This window comes from Bubalus bubalis, chromosome 2 (genome assembly GCF_019923935.1).
Source record: "Bubalus bubalis isolate 160015118507 breed Murrah chromosome 2, NDDB_SH_1, whole genome shotgun sequence".
Taxonomy (NCBI): domain Eukaryota; kingdom Metazoa; phylum Chordata; class Mammalia; order Artiodactyla; family Bovidae; genus Bubalus; species Bubalus bubalis.
Genome location: NC_059158.1, coordinates 36,231,593 through 36,249,007, shown reverse-complemented (window position 1 = coordinate 36,249,007; position 17,415 = coordinate 36,231,593). Strand labels below are relative to the sequence as shown.

The following is a 17,415-nucleotide window of genomic DNA, read 5'->3' as shown; positions in this document are numbered from 1 at the left end:
TCGGATCCACCTGGGGGCGCAAGGGGGACTGAGTGAGGGAGTCCAGAGAAGGTGAATATGGTGCAGCACCCCACCCCTCAATTCCACTCCCACCGACTACAACCTCAGAGGGTCAGGGTAGTTTTTCTTACAGATCCCCTTTGGGCATCAAGGACTCCAGCTGCCCTGTCACTTTACTTTGACGGAGCAGCCGTCCCTGGCAACTTTCAGTTCCTGGCCAGGGCTTCTTAGAGGAGAAAAAGAAATGGTTGTTACTTGTCACAAATACCACGATCACCCTAGAGTGAAGACCCTACCTCTGTGAGGCCTCCTGGATTCCCACCCCAGTCACGCCAGGAAAAAACTCTTTAAAAATGTGACGTCATCCACGTCAGAATTTAAAAATAATTATATTAATAATAAATATGTTAAATTACATTTAAAACAATAAATAGAAAAATAAACTGATAAATAAAATCAACAGGTACAAAATGTTTCCAAATTTCAACCAAAAAAACACACAGACGACAGACGCGACAGATGACAGAACGGGAGGGTGCTAATTGCCGTCGGGGGGCCCTTCACAGTTTACACCGCGGCTCCCTCCTCGCCTGGTCACCCTCTCCTGTCCCCAACTCGGACACCAGGGGACTCTGCGGCTGATATCTTTGGGGACTCTGGCCAGTGCGGGAAAGCATCTGGTCCACCTCAGTGCCCTTCTGCGAAGCAGCCCCGAACCCCGGCGTGGGGGTTCGGGGCACGGGAGCGGGAGGCGGAGGCTGGGCCGGGCGGAGGCGGGGCGCCCCTACAGAGGCAGGTCGGTGCTGTTGTGCCGGGTTTTCCGGGCGGTCCCGTCGTCGCGGGGCAGCGCCCTCTGCAGGTTGGACATGGCCACGGTCTTTTTGAGGTCGATCACGGCGTAGGAGTCTGAGCTGCGGGTCGGCTGCGTGGTGGGAACAGGGGCTCGGGGGGCGGAGGGGTTCGGGGGCCCCTTGGGGCGGTCTCCACCCCAGCCCTTCAGCTCCACCTGGATGTAGTTGAGCTGCCTTGGGGGCTCCGGGCCCGGCCGGCGGAAATCAAAGTTGAAGACCCTCGGGGAGCCTCGGCGCCGGGTCAGCGGCACGGGGAAGCTGCCGTGGCTGCGGAGGGCAGCCCGGGTGCTGGTGGGCTTCTGCAGCGGGGTCTCGTCCTCCTCGCCTTCCGGGAAGCCGTTGGAGGAGGGTGTGAGCCCGTCCCTTGAGTCACCGTCATCCCCGGCCTCCTCCCCTGGCTGCGGGGCCTGGCTCTCCCACACGGGGGGAAGGGAGGGCAGGTTTTCATAGTGCAGTAGTGCAGCCCGGCGTTGGGCCAGGCCGTTCCAGCCCGGCTCCTCCGGGCTCAGTCTCCAGCCCGCCCCCGGCCGCAACCCCCCGCTGACGTTCTCGTAGGTGCACTTGGGCTGGGCCGGGCACTCCGAAGGGCCCTCGTTGTTATTGTTGTGGTGGGGGGCGTCCTGCAGGCTCGGGCACAGGCCTTGGCACTTGGTCATGTGCCGCCGAGCTGGGGTGGGGCCCAACACGAATTTCACCTGGCCCGGCTGCAGGAACACCTGTGGGTCCCGCTGGTCGGGGCCCCGGGCCTGCGGCGCGAAGGGCGCCCGGCCCTCAGGCAGGGGCTGGAGGCAGTGCCGGCTTCGGCGCTGCTCCTCCTCGCTGGCTGGCGTGTTGACGTAGGTGTGGGACTGGGCGTTACAGTCCAGGGCGGGAGGGTCCAAGGGCAAGGAGGAAGCAGAGAACAGGGGACAGGATGAGAGGAGAAGCACGTGGGAGGAGGGCTGCAGTCTCCTCCTCCTTGCCCTCCAAACCTTCCAGGGAAGCAGCCTCCCTTTCTTGGGACAGGAAGGGGCCCTGTCCACTTTCTTCCCTCCCATGAGCCTCACCGGGAGGAGGTGTTGTATTTTCCCACCCCCAACCCGACCAACTGGAAGACCCTGGGCAGCCACTTGCTCACCTGCTCATCTGGGGCAATGAGGGCATGGGTGGACTCTTCACCAAGCGAGGGGTGGCGGAGGCTGCTCGTTGAGGGGCGCCGGGGTGCTGAGAATCGGGGACCCTCCCCTGGGCAGCCAGGGAAGCCATTGGAGAAGCTGGAGACAGTATAGCCTAGAGCTGGGCACACAGGAGACAAGGGGTCCTTAAACCACCTGGCAGCTGCCTGCAACCGTGTGTGTGGCAGCCTGGGACTCTCCCGGGGTCCCCGTGGGTCCACCCCACTGAACTGGCAGTCCCCATTGTCTTCACCTTGTGTCTGATCTCTGCCATTCTTCTGAAAGCTCAGCTTGAACTCCACTTCCCCCATCAAAGCCTTAACTGAAACACTTAAGGCACACCTTGCTGTCACTGAACCGACCCTACACTTCATTCCAGCTCTGCCAGTGAGCTCCAGGGAAGCTCCTCAAAATCAAGGACCGTGTGTCTATTTCTTCTGTCCCTCACGGGCCAGCTGATGGAGGGCAGGACACGGAGCAGGTGTTCGATGTGATTCAGTAAATGAACAAGCAGAAACTGTGGGAACCTCTCCAGACAGCCGTGGGCAGAGATGGTGCACCAGCTGTCAGGAAAGGTATATGGGTATGACCCAGTAGACAGAAGGAAGGAAGCAAAGCGGCTCCAGACTGCCGTTTCCGTGGAAACCCAATGTCTTCCTGTCTGCTCCCCGACCATCCGTCAATACAAGGCTCTGGACTCCCCAGCCTCAGCTTGAGTCACCTGATTAGTCCAGGCCAGGACTTATCCATCCCCGGGAGTTGTCTGATGATGGATGATGGTCCTGGAAGCCTGGCTCACCCAGCCATCCTCCACCTGCCTGCCTGACTCATGCCCCCAAGACCAGTGCTCCCTGGACCTATGCTTGTGTGTGCGCTGGGGTGCTGAGGAGAGGGGTCTCCTCACCATTGGGAGGCTGGGGGGCCCGAGGGAGGTCAAGCTCAGCCGGGTGGCTGTTGCGGGTGATGATGACTGGCTCTTCCATCACATTGATGCTGTTGCACTGCATCAGATCCTGGAGGAGGTTGAAGATTTCCTCAGCCCTGGAGCACTTAAATGCAAATATCCCTGAAGAAGGAGAAGAAGAAATGAGGTTCCTCTGACCCTGCATCCTATAGGGGAGGACCAGAGAGGCTGAAAGGATGCACAGAGTTCAGGAAATGTCCCTGAACTTCAGTCCCAGGCCTGAGGGGTTAGGGTTAGCATCCAGACTGTTCTCCGCACACTCTCCAACATCCAAGAGCCATGGGAGGAGCCGGCTCAAGGCCTTCACTCCCCTCCCCCAACACACACTATCCATTACCATCATCTTAAGGTCTAGCGTGCTGTGCTTAGTCGCTCAGTTGTGTCCAACTCTGTGGCCCCATGGACTGTAATCTGCCAGGCCTCTCTGTCCATGGGGATTCTCCAGGCAAGAATACTGGAGTGGGTTACCATGCCCTCCTCCAGGGGGTCTTCCCAACCCAGGGATCGAACCCAGGTTTCCCACATTGCAGGCAGATTCTTTACCGTCTGAACTATAAGATCTGGTACTTCAACTATATTCCTCTGAGGTTAAATCACTTTCATAAGGATGTGTGCGCACACGGGTGAAGGAAAGTGAAGTAAAAAATCCAAGTGGAAAGAATGGTGTCAGATACCCCTTGCTCCCCAGAAAAAAAGGCTCTGCCAGGGCCCCAGCCCTCAGCTCTATGCCCAATAGTCTCTAAGCCCTTTGAGGGTGGGAGGGTCTGTCCTGTTCACTGTCTGTTCACTGTATTAGCCCAGTGCCTGGCCAGAGAGTGACTATCTACTGTGTACGGGCTTCTGACCTCATGGAGCTTGAACTCTGGTATAGAAAGGAAGGATGGGCCGTCTAGCTAAAGGACAAATATGGCATGGCTACCATGTGGGTCCTCCATGCGGGTACCCTTACAGCCCCTCAAACTCCAAGGCAGCAACACACAGTCCTCAGCAGGATTGGGCTGAGGATGCATGACTCAGGGAATCCAAAGATGTCCTTGGGGTGTTGGGCCAGCCTGGGATTCTACATCCTCCTTTAACAATGGGGACCAGGACTCAGGGAAACTACTTGGGATGTGCATGTGGGTGTCCACACAAAGACAAACTAAGCTGGGGTGTCAGGTCTGCAGGAATGGAATGCAAAGGGTAGAAGGGAGGAGAAGAAACAGGACTCTTCTTTCCTCATTCTATTCTATTACATCTCATTCCAAGATACGTCAAGGGCTTAGAAAAGGCTGAGAAAGACTGGAGTTTTAGAAGAACCCCGTGTTTGGATCTATGGTGTTCCTCTGGGATCCCCAGTGTGGATTAAACCCCACCAGGAGCAAAGAGCCCCCTTCCTCCCCTCTCACCGCTCAGCCAGCGTTAACTGTCTCTGCCTCTTGAGTTCCACAGAAAGGTGCATGGAGGGGAGGGCTCCCCGGGCCACTACAGCCACAGAGACGCACTGCTGTGCTGGCGGCCTCCTCAGAGGAGCTCACTAGTTCCATCACTGCCATCACAGCCCCATGCTGCACTGAACACAATCCTGTGGGGGATTCCTTCTGGCAGCTCAGCTCAAAGTCAAGCCCAGACCATGCCCGCCCTTCAAAGAGCAATGGTTGGCCCCAGACTTAACATCATGGAACAACCCACTCCTCCCTGACCTCCAGCTGCAGGGAGAAAGGGGAGGAAGGCCGAATATATCACACTTCACCATCCACAGGTGACAGGAGACAAAGATTAACCTTGTGAGGGTTACTCTGTACACTGTGGACCTCTCGGAATCTATCATTCCCACCCCGCACAGGCCCAAGGCAGTGAGCGCTCCTGCCTGACCTTTCCTTATACACAGGGACCTGGGCGTATGATGTGGGGCTGTTTGCTCTTACTGAGGGGGCAACAGGGACCCTGAAACTAGAGTAACAAATGGAGGAGGAACTGCTTGATTTCCCATGCAGGCTCTGCCTGGGATCACTGCCTGCTTCCCATGGGTTGTGCAACAAACGACCCCACAAAGCCACCCAGGCTGGACTGAAGAGAAAAAGCACCGGCATGGGAGTCCACTTACTCCTGTGCACCGTTGGCCATGACCCTTCCCTTCTTTGGGCAATACCTGCCGAGTCAATGGACTTCCCTACTGACCCTCCAGCTGCGACTTCTGGCCGCAGAACCTGTTTCCCATGGACAAGTCCCCATCCCAGCATGGGGTCGGGGCTGGTACTCACCCTGGCCAGTCTGACACCGGCGGCCACTCTCAAAAGAGAAGAGATTGGAGTCGTAGCCATAGCGCCTCAGGCAGAGGTAAGGCCAGCGGACGGCCTCGCGCCGATGCAGGTGCAGCACCAGCTCACTCTGGGTCAGCTCCATCACCCCGGAGCCCAGCTCCACCCCCTCATCATCCACGTTCGTCACCTGGCAGGCGCACAGGACAGAGGGGTCAATGACCGAGTTCCTCAAGTGCGTGTCGGTCCGTGAGCCACTAGGAACGCCACACGATTACTGGGCCACGGATGAGGCAGTGTCAGTGACCCAAGACAATTCTCTAGGCTTTAGTTCTGTCATTTGGGCAGTGCAGGGAGGGGTGGTGAGTTGACCCCTAAGGTCAGATAGTTAGACATCCAAGGTTAGATGACCCCAAACGGTCCATGGCTAGTATCCAAGGACCAGATGTTAATGCGAGAAAAGGTTTCATCGTGAATTCAAAATCGTAAGACCCTGGGAGAGTCAAATTCAAGCAGAACAAATATAAAGGCCTCCACCCCCTCTCCCGATGGAGGACCTTGCTGAGGGCTCCCTCTTCTGGTGACCGGGAGAAACCTGGGCTTCAAGATGCACGGGTGAGGAGGAGGCGCCCCCTACAGGAAGTGGAAGGAGTGGGCGGGTACACAGGTCCACTGGGCCTGGCCTTAGCCTCCCAAAGCCAGCAGCAAACTTAACAATGCAGACTTTTGTTGTTTAAAGACACACTGACGGGAGTGAACGTCAGTCGTGCTGAAAGCACAATCTTTACTACTCTCAGCATTTCTTCATTCTTAGCAAGACTAAGAGCCGCAAAAAAGGCAATGGACTGAGCCTGTTTTCCTTGGGCCTGCTCAGAGATCCTGAGCTTGAGAATTCTTAATAAGTCTTAAAAAAGCCCACAGGCTCAGCAGGTCATTTCACCTTCTCTAGGCAGGCAACTCGACAGCTTGGGCAGAACCCAGGAGGCCATTCTGGGTACGCGGGAAAGGAGGGGGCTGTGGGTACCTTGAACTTGGTGGGGTGATTGTCTGAGACGCTGTCTCGGTTCAGGCAGCTGCAGCAGCTCCCCATGGTGTCAGAGCAGCCTGCCTGCCCTAGGGAAAAACACAAAGGACAGTAAGGTCATCAAAGCCAGCTCCCCAAAGCCCCGCTCTGGGGAACTCTGGCAGAACCACCCCGCTGTGATCACCTACTCTGTCCAAGACTCACAGTACCTTCCTCAAGGAATTCACACTCTCAATCCAGGGCCAGACACACACTGGATAAACATTAACTCGAGTTAGGATGTGTTAAGGATTAATGCTGATGGGGGGATGGAGAGAGCTTCTCAGGGGTAATGCTTGACCTGGACCTTGAGAAGTATGTAGGATTCTGACTGACAGTATGATAGGGAAGGGCAGCCTGGGCAGCATAAAAAACATGGCTAAAAGGAGGGACCTAGAGGAACGGATCTGCATCAGGAGCTGAGTGCCAGCCGGGGGCCTCATCCAGATTCAGCAAAGAAACTGTAGGTGAGGAGTCCCAGACACTTTGGCATAGAACTTTCTCCTGTTCCTCCTGTCCCACCTCACTCAGATCCTCTCTTTTCCTTTCTTACCACCACCCCAACATCTCAGTTCAGTTCAGTTGCTCTGTTGTGTCTGACTCTTTGCGACCCCACGGACTGCAGCATGCCAGGCTTTCCTGTCCATCACCAACCCCCAGAGCTTGCTCAAACTCATGTCCATTGAGTCAGTGATGACATCCAACCATCTTTTCCTCTGTCGTCCCCTTCTCCTCCTGCCTTCAATCTTTCCCAGCATCAGGGTCTTTCCCAATGAGTTAGTTCTTTGCATCAGGTGGCCAAAGTACTGGAGCTTCAGCTTCAGTCCTTCCAATGAATATTCAGGGTTGATATCCTTTAGGATTAACTGGTTTGATCTCCTTGCAGTCCAAGGGACTCTCAAGAGTCTTCTCCAACACCACAGTTCAAAAGCATCAATTCTTCGGTGCTCAGCTTTCTTTATGATCCAACTCTCACATCCATACATGACTACTGGAAAAAGCATAGCTTTGACTAGATGGATCTTTGTTGGCAAAGTAATGTCTCTACTTTTCAATATGCTATCTAGGTTGGTCATGGCTTTTCTTCCAAGGAGCAAGCATCTTTTAATTTCATGGCTGCAGTCACCATCTGCAGTGATTTTGGAGCCTAAGAAAATAAAGTCTGTCACTGTTTTCACTGTTTCCCCATCTATTTGCCATGAAGTGATGGGACGGGATGCCATGATCTTAGTTTTTTGAATGTTGAGTTTTAAGCCAGCTTTTTCACTCTCCTCTTTCACTTTCATCAAGAGGCTCTTTAGTTCCTCTTCGCTTTCTGCCATAAGGGTGGTGTCATCTGCATATCTGAGGTTATAACATCTATCTCAAATTTATTTTTGACGTTCTCTTCAAATGAGATGTTATGTTATGGTTAAGAGATACATTCAGGAGATTGAAATTGAAAACAGAGCACTATTTTCATAACCTTGAGTAGACATTTCTTCATTAAAAAAACAAACACTCAGTTTGTTTCCCTTTGTCTAAACGGGAGACCAGAGGCCTTACTATCTGGCTTTTCCCTCCCAGATTATGGCACTCAAATTAGATGTCACAACATTTGGGTCTGTGGCTGGAATGGAGATGACACCACCAGGCTACAGTGACCTAAGGGACCAAGCAAACCCATGGACCAATCCCAACCAGAAATTATGGGTTTGCAACTTGCTGCAAGAAATGAATTGGTGGGACTAGATACCTTCTAGAACTCCCATTGAAAGTGTAAAGTCTTGAACAATCCTGACCTGCACCCTCAATTCCTCCCAACTTGGGAAATTCTAGAAAAGTGGCTCCTATACACAGGTCTCACCTCACCCAGCCCATCGGAGAGCTGACCATGGGAGGGGCATGGGGAAGGACCCCCACTTTATTCCCCCTGTTCTTGGTGGGGTGGCATGGCAAGCAGTCTGCAGAGAAGTCACCTGGATCTCCCTGTGACACACCTGGGGCTCACCTAGCATAGGAGACAGAGACCACAGGTTAGTGGAAAACTTCTATCCTCACCCGTCAATGGTTAATGAAAATGACTTGCTGTCAGTCCACCCCCCTGGGATATCCGTTCCAGGCTCTAATGGTATATAAATGCCAAATGGTATATAAATGGCCAAAGATCAAGGCCAAAGGGACCACAAATTCTAAGCCCCATAGGCCCTGAGAGGGAAAGACTCCTCTGGAAACAGTGACTTTAAAGTCCAAGACAGGCCAGAACATTTTAAGTCACTTCTAGACCTCCTCTGAACCCTGTTACAACCAATACCAAGATCATCACCTTACCTTTGCAGAGAACTTGAACTCTACAGAGAGATCTCTTAAGAAGACACAAAGATGTATTGGAAAGAGCAATGGCTTAAGATTCAGGAAACCAATATTCTAGTTTTTATGTTGCTGCTAAGTATCACAGAGAGTGTGCCAAGCAGATCCTCCATCGCCATCCACAACTCCCACCCCAACGCCTTTAAGGGAAACAGCTTTCCAGTTTTTACAAGAAACAGCTGTAAACTATGGAGCTTCACCTCTAGAAGTAAGTACATAGGACAAACACCACTAAAATCAACATTTTCCTCTTCTAGGACAAGCTCCTTCAATCTCACATTTGGAACCTTGATAGACTTTCTGTTCTCCAAGCTCCAAAAGGCCTATAATTTAACATAAATGCTATCAACCAAAATTTCAGTAATCTGAGCCCTAGGTGGACAAGTCAACAAGCCAGGACCCTGGAGATCCTTGAAATCCCACTCTCCTGGAAAAACAAGGTCATTTCCCAGGGCCCCAGGTGCTCTGCATCTTTGGGTACTTTCCAGGTAAAAGGACCCCTGCCCTCTGTCTGGCTTACTCTCTGGAAGGGGCAGCGGGCTGAGGAAGATGTGCACAGCTGGGTAAAGATGGGCAGCTGGGTAAATACTGGGGCTTGAGCCACCAACAGGGAGTCTGGGGGTGAAGCCAAGAACTGCAGGGTGCAAGATGGGGGAGGGCGCTGTATCTTTTCCTGTTTCCTTCACTGCTCTTAAAGATACCAGGACATATGACAGCCCAGCTAAGGGGGTGACATCGGGTGACAGGAGGAGAAGGCTCTGCTCTGAGACAGGTGTGGACTGGGAGTAGGAGTTTGAGGTTATGGGGACTCAAAAAGTGTGAGAGGGATTGGGGAAAGGTGGACAAATGCTTTGGATTTGAGCACGGTGCAAGGAGAATGGAGAAGCATGAAGACTTGGAGGAATTTCAGGACGGTGGAAGCATCTGGGTTCATCCCAGACAGAATGGTGGTTCTGGGGGCGTAGCAGGGGGATTTGCAGGAGACAGGGGTTCTCGGGACTCCAGGACACGCGAAGGTGTGTCGGGGGTGGGGATGGGGTGGTTCTGGGAGGTTAGAGGCAGATTTAGGTAACAGAATTGACGGGAATTTCTAGATGCCGGGAAGGAATAGGGGAGGTCAGGGCCGCGCGTAGTCCCTAGATGCCCGCCCCCAGCCCCGGGGCTCCACCGCCCGCCCTCCCGGGACTTCCTCGGGAGGGAGCGGAGACTGCGGCGAGGCGCGGTGCGGCCTCGGTGGAGCCGCTTCGTCCCCGCCCCGCCGCACCCCGACTCACATCGCCCCACGGCCCGGGCGGCGCCGGGCCCCGCTCCCGGGTCCCACTTCAGCAGCCGCCGCCCGCCCGGAGCTAAGGCCTCCCCGCCCCGCAGCGGCGGGGTCGGAGGTCACCGGCTGCACCAACGAGACGCTGCGGGCAGGCGGACCCGATCGGGGGCGACCGGCGCGCAGCCTAGAAGGTCCCTTTGGAGGACTTTGCAGCAGCGAGCAGGGAGCATGCGCAGACACCAGAGGGCGCTACGGGCCAGCGGCAGAGCTCGCCTAGCGGGGACGGGGCGGAGCCTGAGGGTGGGGGCGGGGCTCAGGGCGGGGCTGAGGGGACCAGAGGTGGGACCAAAGGTTTCCCCTCCGGGAATAAGAAAAAGGACCGGAGCCGGGGCGGGACCGGGGAGGAACACGAAAGATGGGGGAGGAACTTGAAGGGATGGAACGGGGAAGGGTCGTACAAGGGACCCCAGAAAGGGGCTGGGGACAAGGGGGAGGGAATTAGGTGGGGGTGGGAACACACAGACAAGGACAGGTCTAGGAGACCAGAAGGAAGGTCTGGAGGGACCTGCAGGCTTCGAAAGGCGTTCTGTTTAGCGAGTGCTTGAGGACCCGGCATAACGATGGCTCATGGGTGTCTGCTCAGCGCCTGCAGAGATGCGGTCCCAGGACTAAGCCCACGGGCGTGGGGGCAGTGGAGCCTGCACCGTTTTCATCCGATATCCCTCAAATGCTTTCCTTCACTTAGCAGCTCTAGGCCCCTCCCCGAGCCGTCGGGCCCTACCAGCCCCGGAGAGGCGGACGGGGCCCGCAGGGCGGGGAGGGGGGTGCTGGGAGAGGAAGGGCCGAGCTCCCGGGGGCGGGCAGAGGCGGGCGCCTAGATCTGGAGGTGGAGACTGGGTGAGGGGCCCGACAGCGGAGTCTGTGCAGAACCGCCCAGACACCGGCGCTCAGCAAGGTGAGACCCCAGCGTACTTCCGTCCCCTCTCCTAAACTCCAGCAGCCGGACTGGGAACCCCAACTGACTCGGGAACCAAACCGCGTTCCGCTTCGGAGGTGGGCCCCGAGAAATCCAAGAAAAAACTTGGGGATCTGTCAAGAGGGCACTTGGCAGTACCAGAAACTTCTCGAACCTTTCTTCCTCTCACTGTCCGGGAAATCTTTCATCCCTTACACCCCACCCCTCAACTTCCCAATCCCTAGCCTCTGCCTTTCAGGAAAGTAGAACTCCTGAGCCCGTTTACACCTGCGCCCGACTGGGAGGGGGTTCGGTCTTGTATTATTTGTAAGGGGGGGGAGGAGAATTCTGGAAGGAATCCAGCATGTTAGTAAGATGGAGTCCAGTGCTAAGTGAACGTGCAGTTATCCAGTCCAGGGGTGAGGCGTGAGGACTGATTTCTGAGCGTTGGTCCTGTGTGAGACGATTTCATGCAAACTAGATGGAGGAGCCTGGTAGGCTGCAGTCCATGGGGTCGCGAAGAGTCGGACACGACTGAGCAACTTCACTTTCACTTTTCACTTTCATGCATTGGAGAAGGAAATGGCAACCCACTCCAGTGTTCTTGCCTGGATAATCCCAGGGACGGCGGAGCCTGGTGGGCTGCCGTCAAGGGGGTCGCACAGAGTCGGACACGACTGAAGCGACTTAGCAGCAGCAGCAGAAGAACCTGGAAAAGAGGGTCTCAGTCCCCTCCTGGCCCTTAGTGTGAACAGCCCATCCTGGCTGCTTTCCACAGGAAAGCTGACCTGAGGGACAGAACAGGAAGGAAGCAGATGGGTGTGGAGCCAGGAAGCTGGGAAGGGGGGCAGAGGGTGAGGGCTCAGGGCTAGAAAGCCATATAATTTTTATGGTCCAAACCCTGTACCCAGACCTAAAGCTGGGTCTCACGGAGGCTAGGGATTTGATGATCCCTTCCGGTGCCCAGCTGCCATCCCAGCTCTCAAAGGCAACTTCCTCCTCTAAAGCTTCCCTTAGCCTTCTTATGTGACCTCAGGCAAGTTAGTTAACCTCAGTTTGTTTCGACCATAAAATGGGGTAATAGAAACTACTTCACAGGATTGTTGTGAGGATGATTATGTAATATGCTAGAAAAGTCTCTGCATGCAGTGGGTGCTAAGTCGCTTCATTGGGTTGCCATGCCTTCCTCCAGGGGATCTTCCCCACCCAGGGATTGGACCTGAGTCTCCTCTGACTCCTGCATTGGCAGGGGGCTTCTTTACCACTAGCACCACCTGGGAAGTCCCAGAAAAGCCCCTGGCACAGAGTAAATATTCTAGAAAAGTTTAGTCTTTTTTTTTTCTTCCTAGGATGCTGTGTCTATCTGCCCAGAATCCTGGCTCCATGCTGTCTGGTTTCATCCATGCCTGACCCAGTAGACGATGAGCTTGTTGTGGGCAGTGTTCATCCCTTTACCACTTCAGTAGTCTCCTCCCATCCCCAAGATAATGTAGCCATAGCAGGATTCGCCCAGAGGAGGGCTAAAGAATTGCACTTAGAATTATCCAATGAAGTTGCTACTAGAGACAGAAGATAGAAGCACAGGATTTTCCTGTCCTGGAAGAGCTGATAGACCAGATGAGGAGCTGAGAGAGGCACAGGGGGCAAAGAGGAACATTAGGTGAGAAATCTGGGGACACTCACTGTACCTATTTCTGGAGCATAGGGAAAGGTGAGCTGGTATGGGCTGGAGAGGCTAAGAAGTGGTTCTTTCACCTGGCCGAAGCCTACAGTCGGAGAAGTGAGAAGAGATGAGGAAGCAGGCTTCCTGGGTGCTGAGTGCCCGGTGAGGAACAGTGGGAGTTATGACTGGGGAGGTGGGGAACAGAGGCCAGTCTACCCAAAGGCTCACGGGAAAGGTGGCTTGTCTCCCTCTTCCATTACAGGGCTCTGCTTTCCTCCATCCCAGTGCTGGGAGACCCTAGAGTTGGAGCCTCAGAAACTCTGGAGCTGAAAGCTTTGGCCTCAAGATCTGACTCTGCCATTTATTAGCTTTGTGACCTTGAGTAGACCACTTACTGAGCCTCATTTGGACCATCTGTAAAATGGTGACCAGAATACTACCTAACTCATGTAGTTGATGGGAGGACTGATGGAGATAATGCCTGTAAAGCACTTAGCCTGCCTAGCTCATTGTTATGGTCAAATAAATGGGAGGCCTCTTGCTGTTTTCTGTGCAGACTTTACCACCAATGTCACTGCTGAATTCTGGCTGGCCCCACCGAGCAAAGAGGCTGGCCTCTCCAGAGCTGAATCCACCAGTCAACTCAGACAGCGACCCAGAACCCATGCCCAAGGAAGACCCTGAGGAGACCTCTGCTCAGGTGGGAGGAGTCCTGCCCTTCCCTCTGAGATTGCCATCCCCTTCATCCTCTGGACCTCTTCCCATTTCCACCAAATGGGAGGTAGTTAGCCTTTGTGTCCAGCTTCTTGCAGCCCTTTTCCTTTGCAGGAATCCCTGTCCATATAGCCCCCTCAGAACACAGGGGTTCAACTTCTCTACCTTATATTTTTTTTTCCAATTTGGTTGTGCTGTACAGCTTGTAGAATCTTAGTTCCCCAACCAGGGATTGAACCTGGGACCTTGGCAGTGAAAGCACAGAGTCCTAACCACTGGACCACAAGGAACTTCTTCAGCTTCCTTAAACTTATTCACACGTATATATGAATTCTCTCCTACTGGGCTTATGTTGCCAAAGCAGAACCTCGGGGGTTTGGCCCTAAGGAGTGAAGGGGGTGATTTCAAGCATAAGAAGGGAAGATGTTTTGGGGTGTGTCCCGCTAACCTGCCTCAGTGAGACCACAAACACGAGAGTGGATCAACTGTCCTTGTGATCGTGAAGGAAGAGTCTCCAAATGCAGGAGGGTGGACATTGTTGCAGATTGATGAAGAGGTGGCGATGAAGGAGGAAGGGCGGGAGGGGAAGGAAGGACAAACCGAGCTCTGCCCCTCTCCCTTTGCTGTTTCCTCAGGATCCTGAAGTTCTGAGCTGGGGGCACCCTGGCCTGGACACCACCCCAGCCCCCAGTTGGCCTGTGCTCCGGAGCCTCCTCCAGCAGCTCCCTCCACAGGACAGCGATGTGGGTCTCCCTCTCCCCAGCTTTCCTCTCTCTTGCCTCCCTCTCTTTACTTACTGTGGGAAGAAGCAAGGTACAGAAGGAAGGGAGGCACAAATTTACAGCCTAGATATGCCACTAATTGGGGGAAGTCATCCCCCCACCCCTGGCCTGAGCTTTCATGTCTACACAATGTGGGCAGTGACATCCGCTCTGTCCACCACACTTAGCTGAAGAGCAAATGAGAAAATGAACATGACCAGCTTTTGAACCTGATAATGGAATGTCCAAATGTAGAGCGTATGGTGGTTAAGTATTTATTGAGGCCCCTATGTGTGCCCAGCCTAAAGGCTTACAATTCAACTGGGGAGGTGAGGCAGGAGAATATGGAATAGGGGAAATCCAGTGGGAAGTGATAGTGAGCTACAGCTCATTGGGAGCCAGGATCTAAATACTGGGTTGGTCAAAAAGTCCATTTGGGTTCTTCCATTTGATGTTACGGAAAATCCTGAATGAACATTTTGGCCAACCCAGTACAGAAAGATGGGCTAAGTGCTACGGGGCTGTCAGGACCTGAGCGATCACCATTCCTTGGGGGAATGAGACACAGGTGGATGTACTCCACCTCTCTTCCCTCTCCTCAGTGCTCATCTGTGCTGTTATTTCCTGCAGCTCCTTGAGGTTTTACAGTCTTTCTTTGACCAAACAACTAAACCTCCTCTCGCTAGTCAAACTTCAATCTTGCCTCCTGGGGCTCTCCCAGTTACAGTGGACACCTATTTCTGCAGGAGCGCTACTGCCTGGCCCTTGGGGAGGAGGAGCTGGCCGAGCTGCGGCTCTTCTGTGCGCAACGGAGGCGGGAGGCCCTGGGACAGGGGGTGGCCCGCCTGGTACCTCTCAAGCTTGAAGAATGCACCTGTGAAAATGTATGTAACACCCAACCTGGCTACCATATTCCTCTTCCTCCTCTCTTTGCCCTCTCACTGCTGCAGAAGGGGATGGCTTTGGGGACTCCAGAGAGGAAAAGGGGTTTGGGGATTGACAGTCTGGCAACATTCAGGAAAAAGGGAAACCCAAATGTAGGGGTTCTTGGTGGAGCCTGCAGTGGAGGTGGGTTTGCCGGAGGTGTGGGAAGAACAGTTAGGTTGGGGTTGGGATGGAAGAGCCCGGAGGGTGGCATACACAGCCTGTGACCAGCCCAGCACCCACGCCCCGCAGTGCAGGGAGCAGCTGAGGCCAGGGGAGTATGGAGTGTTCGCAGCTCGGGCAGGAGAGCAGCGCTGCTGGCACCGGGCTTGCTTTGCCTGCCAGGCCTGTGGCCAGGCCCTGATCAACCTCATCTACTTCTACCACGATGGGCGTCTTTACTGTGGCCGTCATCACGCAGAGCTGTTGCGGCCGCGCTGCCCGGCTTGTGACCAGGTACAACCTTGAAGGGAGGGGCTGGAGGGGTCTGCCCAGGGTTAAGAGTGGAACGGTGCAAGGGGATGCCTCTTTCAGTACCACGGAGTAGGGTACAGAGAACTGGAAACCAGCCTGGGACTTCTGTATTCACCTTGCTCTGTCTTTTGAGCTCTGGGCACCTGGGGCCCGTTGCCTTTGTGCCCTTCCCCACCGCAAGCAGAGTCCCCCCCCAGGTTTTTTTAACTGAATTTCTCCAGAGCAGAGACTCTAAGACAGACGATCATCTCAGTACGCTAGTGCTGTGCCTGCTCCAGCGAGGAACTCGTTCAGTGTCTGCACAAGAGGCAGTACGGAAACCTGGGTTGGGCGTCCAGGCGACCCGGGTCGCACTTCTTCAGGATGTGCCACCTGCTAGCTGGGGGATCCTGGCTAATCCAATCAGCCCTCCCCGCGTCTGAGAGTGTTTGAGTAGATCAAATGGGAATGTCTGTAGACGTGCTTTAGCGTCAACTGGGTATAAGGCGCGGTTACTGGATGAATGAATGAGTGAATGAATGAATGAAACGTTCCCCTCTCCCTCTCTCAGCTGATTTTCTCCCGGCGCTGCACCGAGGCCGAGGGACGGCGCTGGCACGAAAACCACTTCTGCTGCCAGGACTGCGCCGGGCCCTTGGGCGGGGGACGTTATGCCCTGCCGGGGGGCGGCCCCTGCTGCCCCAGCTGCTTTGAGCGTCGCTATTCGGATGCGGGTTCGAGTCCGGCCCCGACACTGGAAAGCAGGGCGTCCCCGGGTAAGGGAGGAGAAGGTGAAGATCAAAGGGGAAGGGGGCAGCGGCTCGGGCTGGGCTGAGGGGGGTGGTTCTCCCGGGCTGGGACCCTCACCCCGGTCCCACGCCGTCCCGCCCCTCCAGCAGCGCTCCCCCCCCCCCTCCCCCACCGCACCCCCAGACCCGAGCTTCGGGGCCCGCAGCTCTCACCGCGCGTCCCTGGCCGGCGCGCTCCGAGGGCCTCCAGAACCCACCCCGCGCCGCCGTTGGGGCTGCGGCGCGGGACTCGCTCCTGGGCTGGGGCCGCGGCCGCCCTCTGCTGGGCGGAGGCGGGGAGGGGCGGGAACCTGGAGCGGACCCACGGCGGCGGCGCGCACGGCTCGGGGCGGGGCGGGAGGCTGGGCCCGGACTGGGACTGGCTTCTAGCCGCTGCCCCGCCCGAATCTGGGAGGAGACTCGCGGCTCTGAGATGGGCGTTTCTGACCCCGCCCGGAACAGGAGAGGAGGGGCTCTGCAGAGTTGGAGCCCCGGACTGCGCCCAGCGGAATGCCGCGACCATCTCCCGGGCAACCCTTCTCGCCACTGCCGCCAGCTCCAGTCTGGAAACCCGGACCGGGATGCTTGGATCCAGCGCAGAGCAGGAGTATCGAGCTGGGGACCAGACGGAGGCACGCCAAGGGCAAGCGCAGGGCCGCCTAGAGACGCCCCTTGATCCCAAGGAGAACGCTCCCTGCCCCACCTGCTCCTCTTCCTCTGAATCGGAACCCGAAGGCTTTTTCTTAGGCCAGCGCCTTCCCCGGCCCTGGGAGACCCCGGCCTCTCTCCAAACTGGGGACAGCGACACCTCCAGGAGGCACTGTACCATTTGCTAGTGGCGCAGCCTGGAGAAAGGGGGTATTGGGGGAAGTGATCTGTTAAGGCGAGAGAGCGAGGCTCTCCTACCCCTCTAAGTCCTAGACTGAATGCCATCAGGACCACGTCTGGGGAGGGGCGGCGAGATGACAGGTTTGAGTGCCTCCTCTCAGCCCGCGCACTTTATGACTCTTCATGGACACTTGGAGAAGCCCATTCCTCAAAGCTACGCATCACCCGCTGAGTGCCCCTGCCCCACCCCCACAGGCTGGGCGGCCCCATCCCCAGCGTCGTCCTCCCGAACCAATGAAGTGATCACTCGGAGAACACCTGGACTGTGAGCGGGTGTGCCGGCCGAAGGCCAGGACGGAGCTGGAGGTGGAACCCGACCAGGGAGACTGGAGCGCGACGGCGCTCCACCCCTGGCAGAGGTGGCGGACGCGCACATGGGAAGTT

At 55.7% G+C, this 17,415-nt stretch overlaps 2 protein-coding genes across 14 annotated transcripts; one reads left to right on the top strand and one right to left on the bottom strand.

Annotated features, from left to right (window-relative positions):
- Positions 1-370: 370 nt before the first annotated feature.
- Positions 371-16,477, bottom strand: FRS3 (fibroblast growth factor receptor substrate 3). Of its 5 annotated transcripts, none has more exons than XM_044930056.2 (7): positions 16,318-16,477; positions 8,119-8,262; positions 6,234-6,322; positions 5,213-5,399; positions 2,910-3,071; positions 1,969-2,126; positions 371-1,699 (listed from the first exon to the last, which is right to left on the bottom strand). In XM_044930056.2, the coding sequence occupies exons 3-7, from the start codon at positions 6,297-6,299 to the stop codon at positions 785-787; spliced, it is 1,488 nt and encodes a 495-aa protein (XP_044785991.1). In that variant the 5' UTR covers positions 6,300-6,322; positions 8,119-8,262; positions 16,318-16,477; the 3' UTR covers positions 371-784. The 5 variants fall into 5 exon arrangements, with proteins under 5 accessions (XP_044785991.1, XP_044785993.1, XP_006069227.1 ...); XM_044930058.2 differs by lacking the exon at positions 16,318-16,477 and adding an exon at positions 9,896-10,117 and having other exon boundaries at positions 8,124-8,262; XM_006069165.4 differs by lacking the exon at positions 16,318-16,477 and adding an exon at positions 9,896-10,116.
- On the top strand, positions 9,151-17,414 carry PRICKLE4 (prickle planar cell polarity protein 4). Of its 9 annotated transcripts, none has more exons than XM_044930091.2 (9): positions 9,151-9,184; positions 12,190-12,500; positions 12,766-12,927; positions 13,060-13,203; positions 13,853-13,960; positions 14,725-14,862; positions 15,155-15,358; positions 15,927-16,131; positions 16,606-17,414. In XM_044930091.2, exons 3-9 carry the CDS (start codon positions 12,925-12,927, stop codon positions 16,977-16,979), a joined length of 1,176 nt encoding a protein of 391 aa, XP_044786026.2. In that variant the 5' UTR covers positions 9,151-9,184; positions 12,190-12,500; positions 12,766-12,924; the 3' UTR covers positions 16,980-17,414. The 9 variants fall into 9 exon arrangements, with proteins under 9 accessions (XP_044786026.2, XP_044786045.2, XP_025125767.3 ...); XM_044930078.2 differs by lacking the exons at positions 9,151-9,184; positions 12,190-12,500 and adding exons at positions 10,394-10,840; positions 12,546-12,665; XM_044930075.2 differs by lacking the exon at positions 9,151-9,184 and adding an exon at positions 10,394-10,840.
- Position 17,415: the final 1 nt, after the last annotated feature.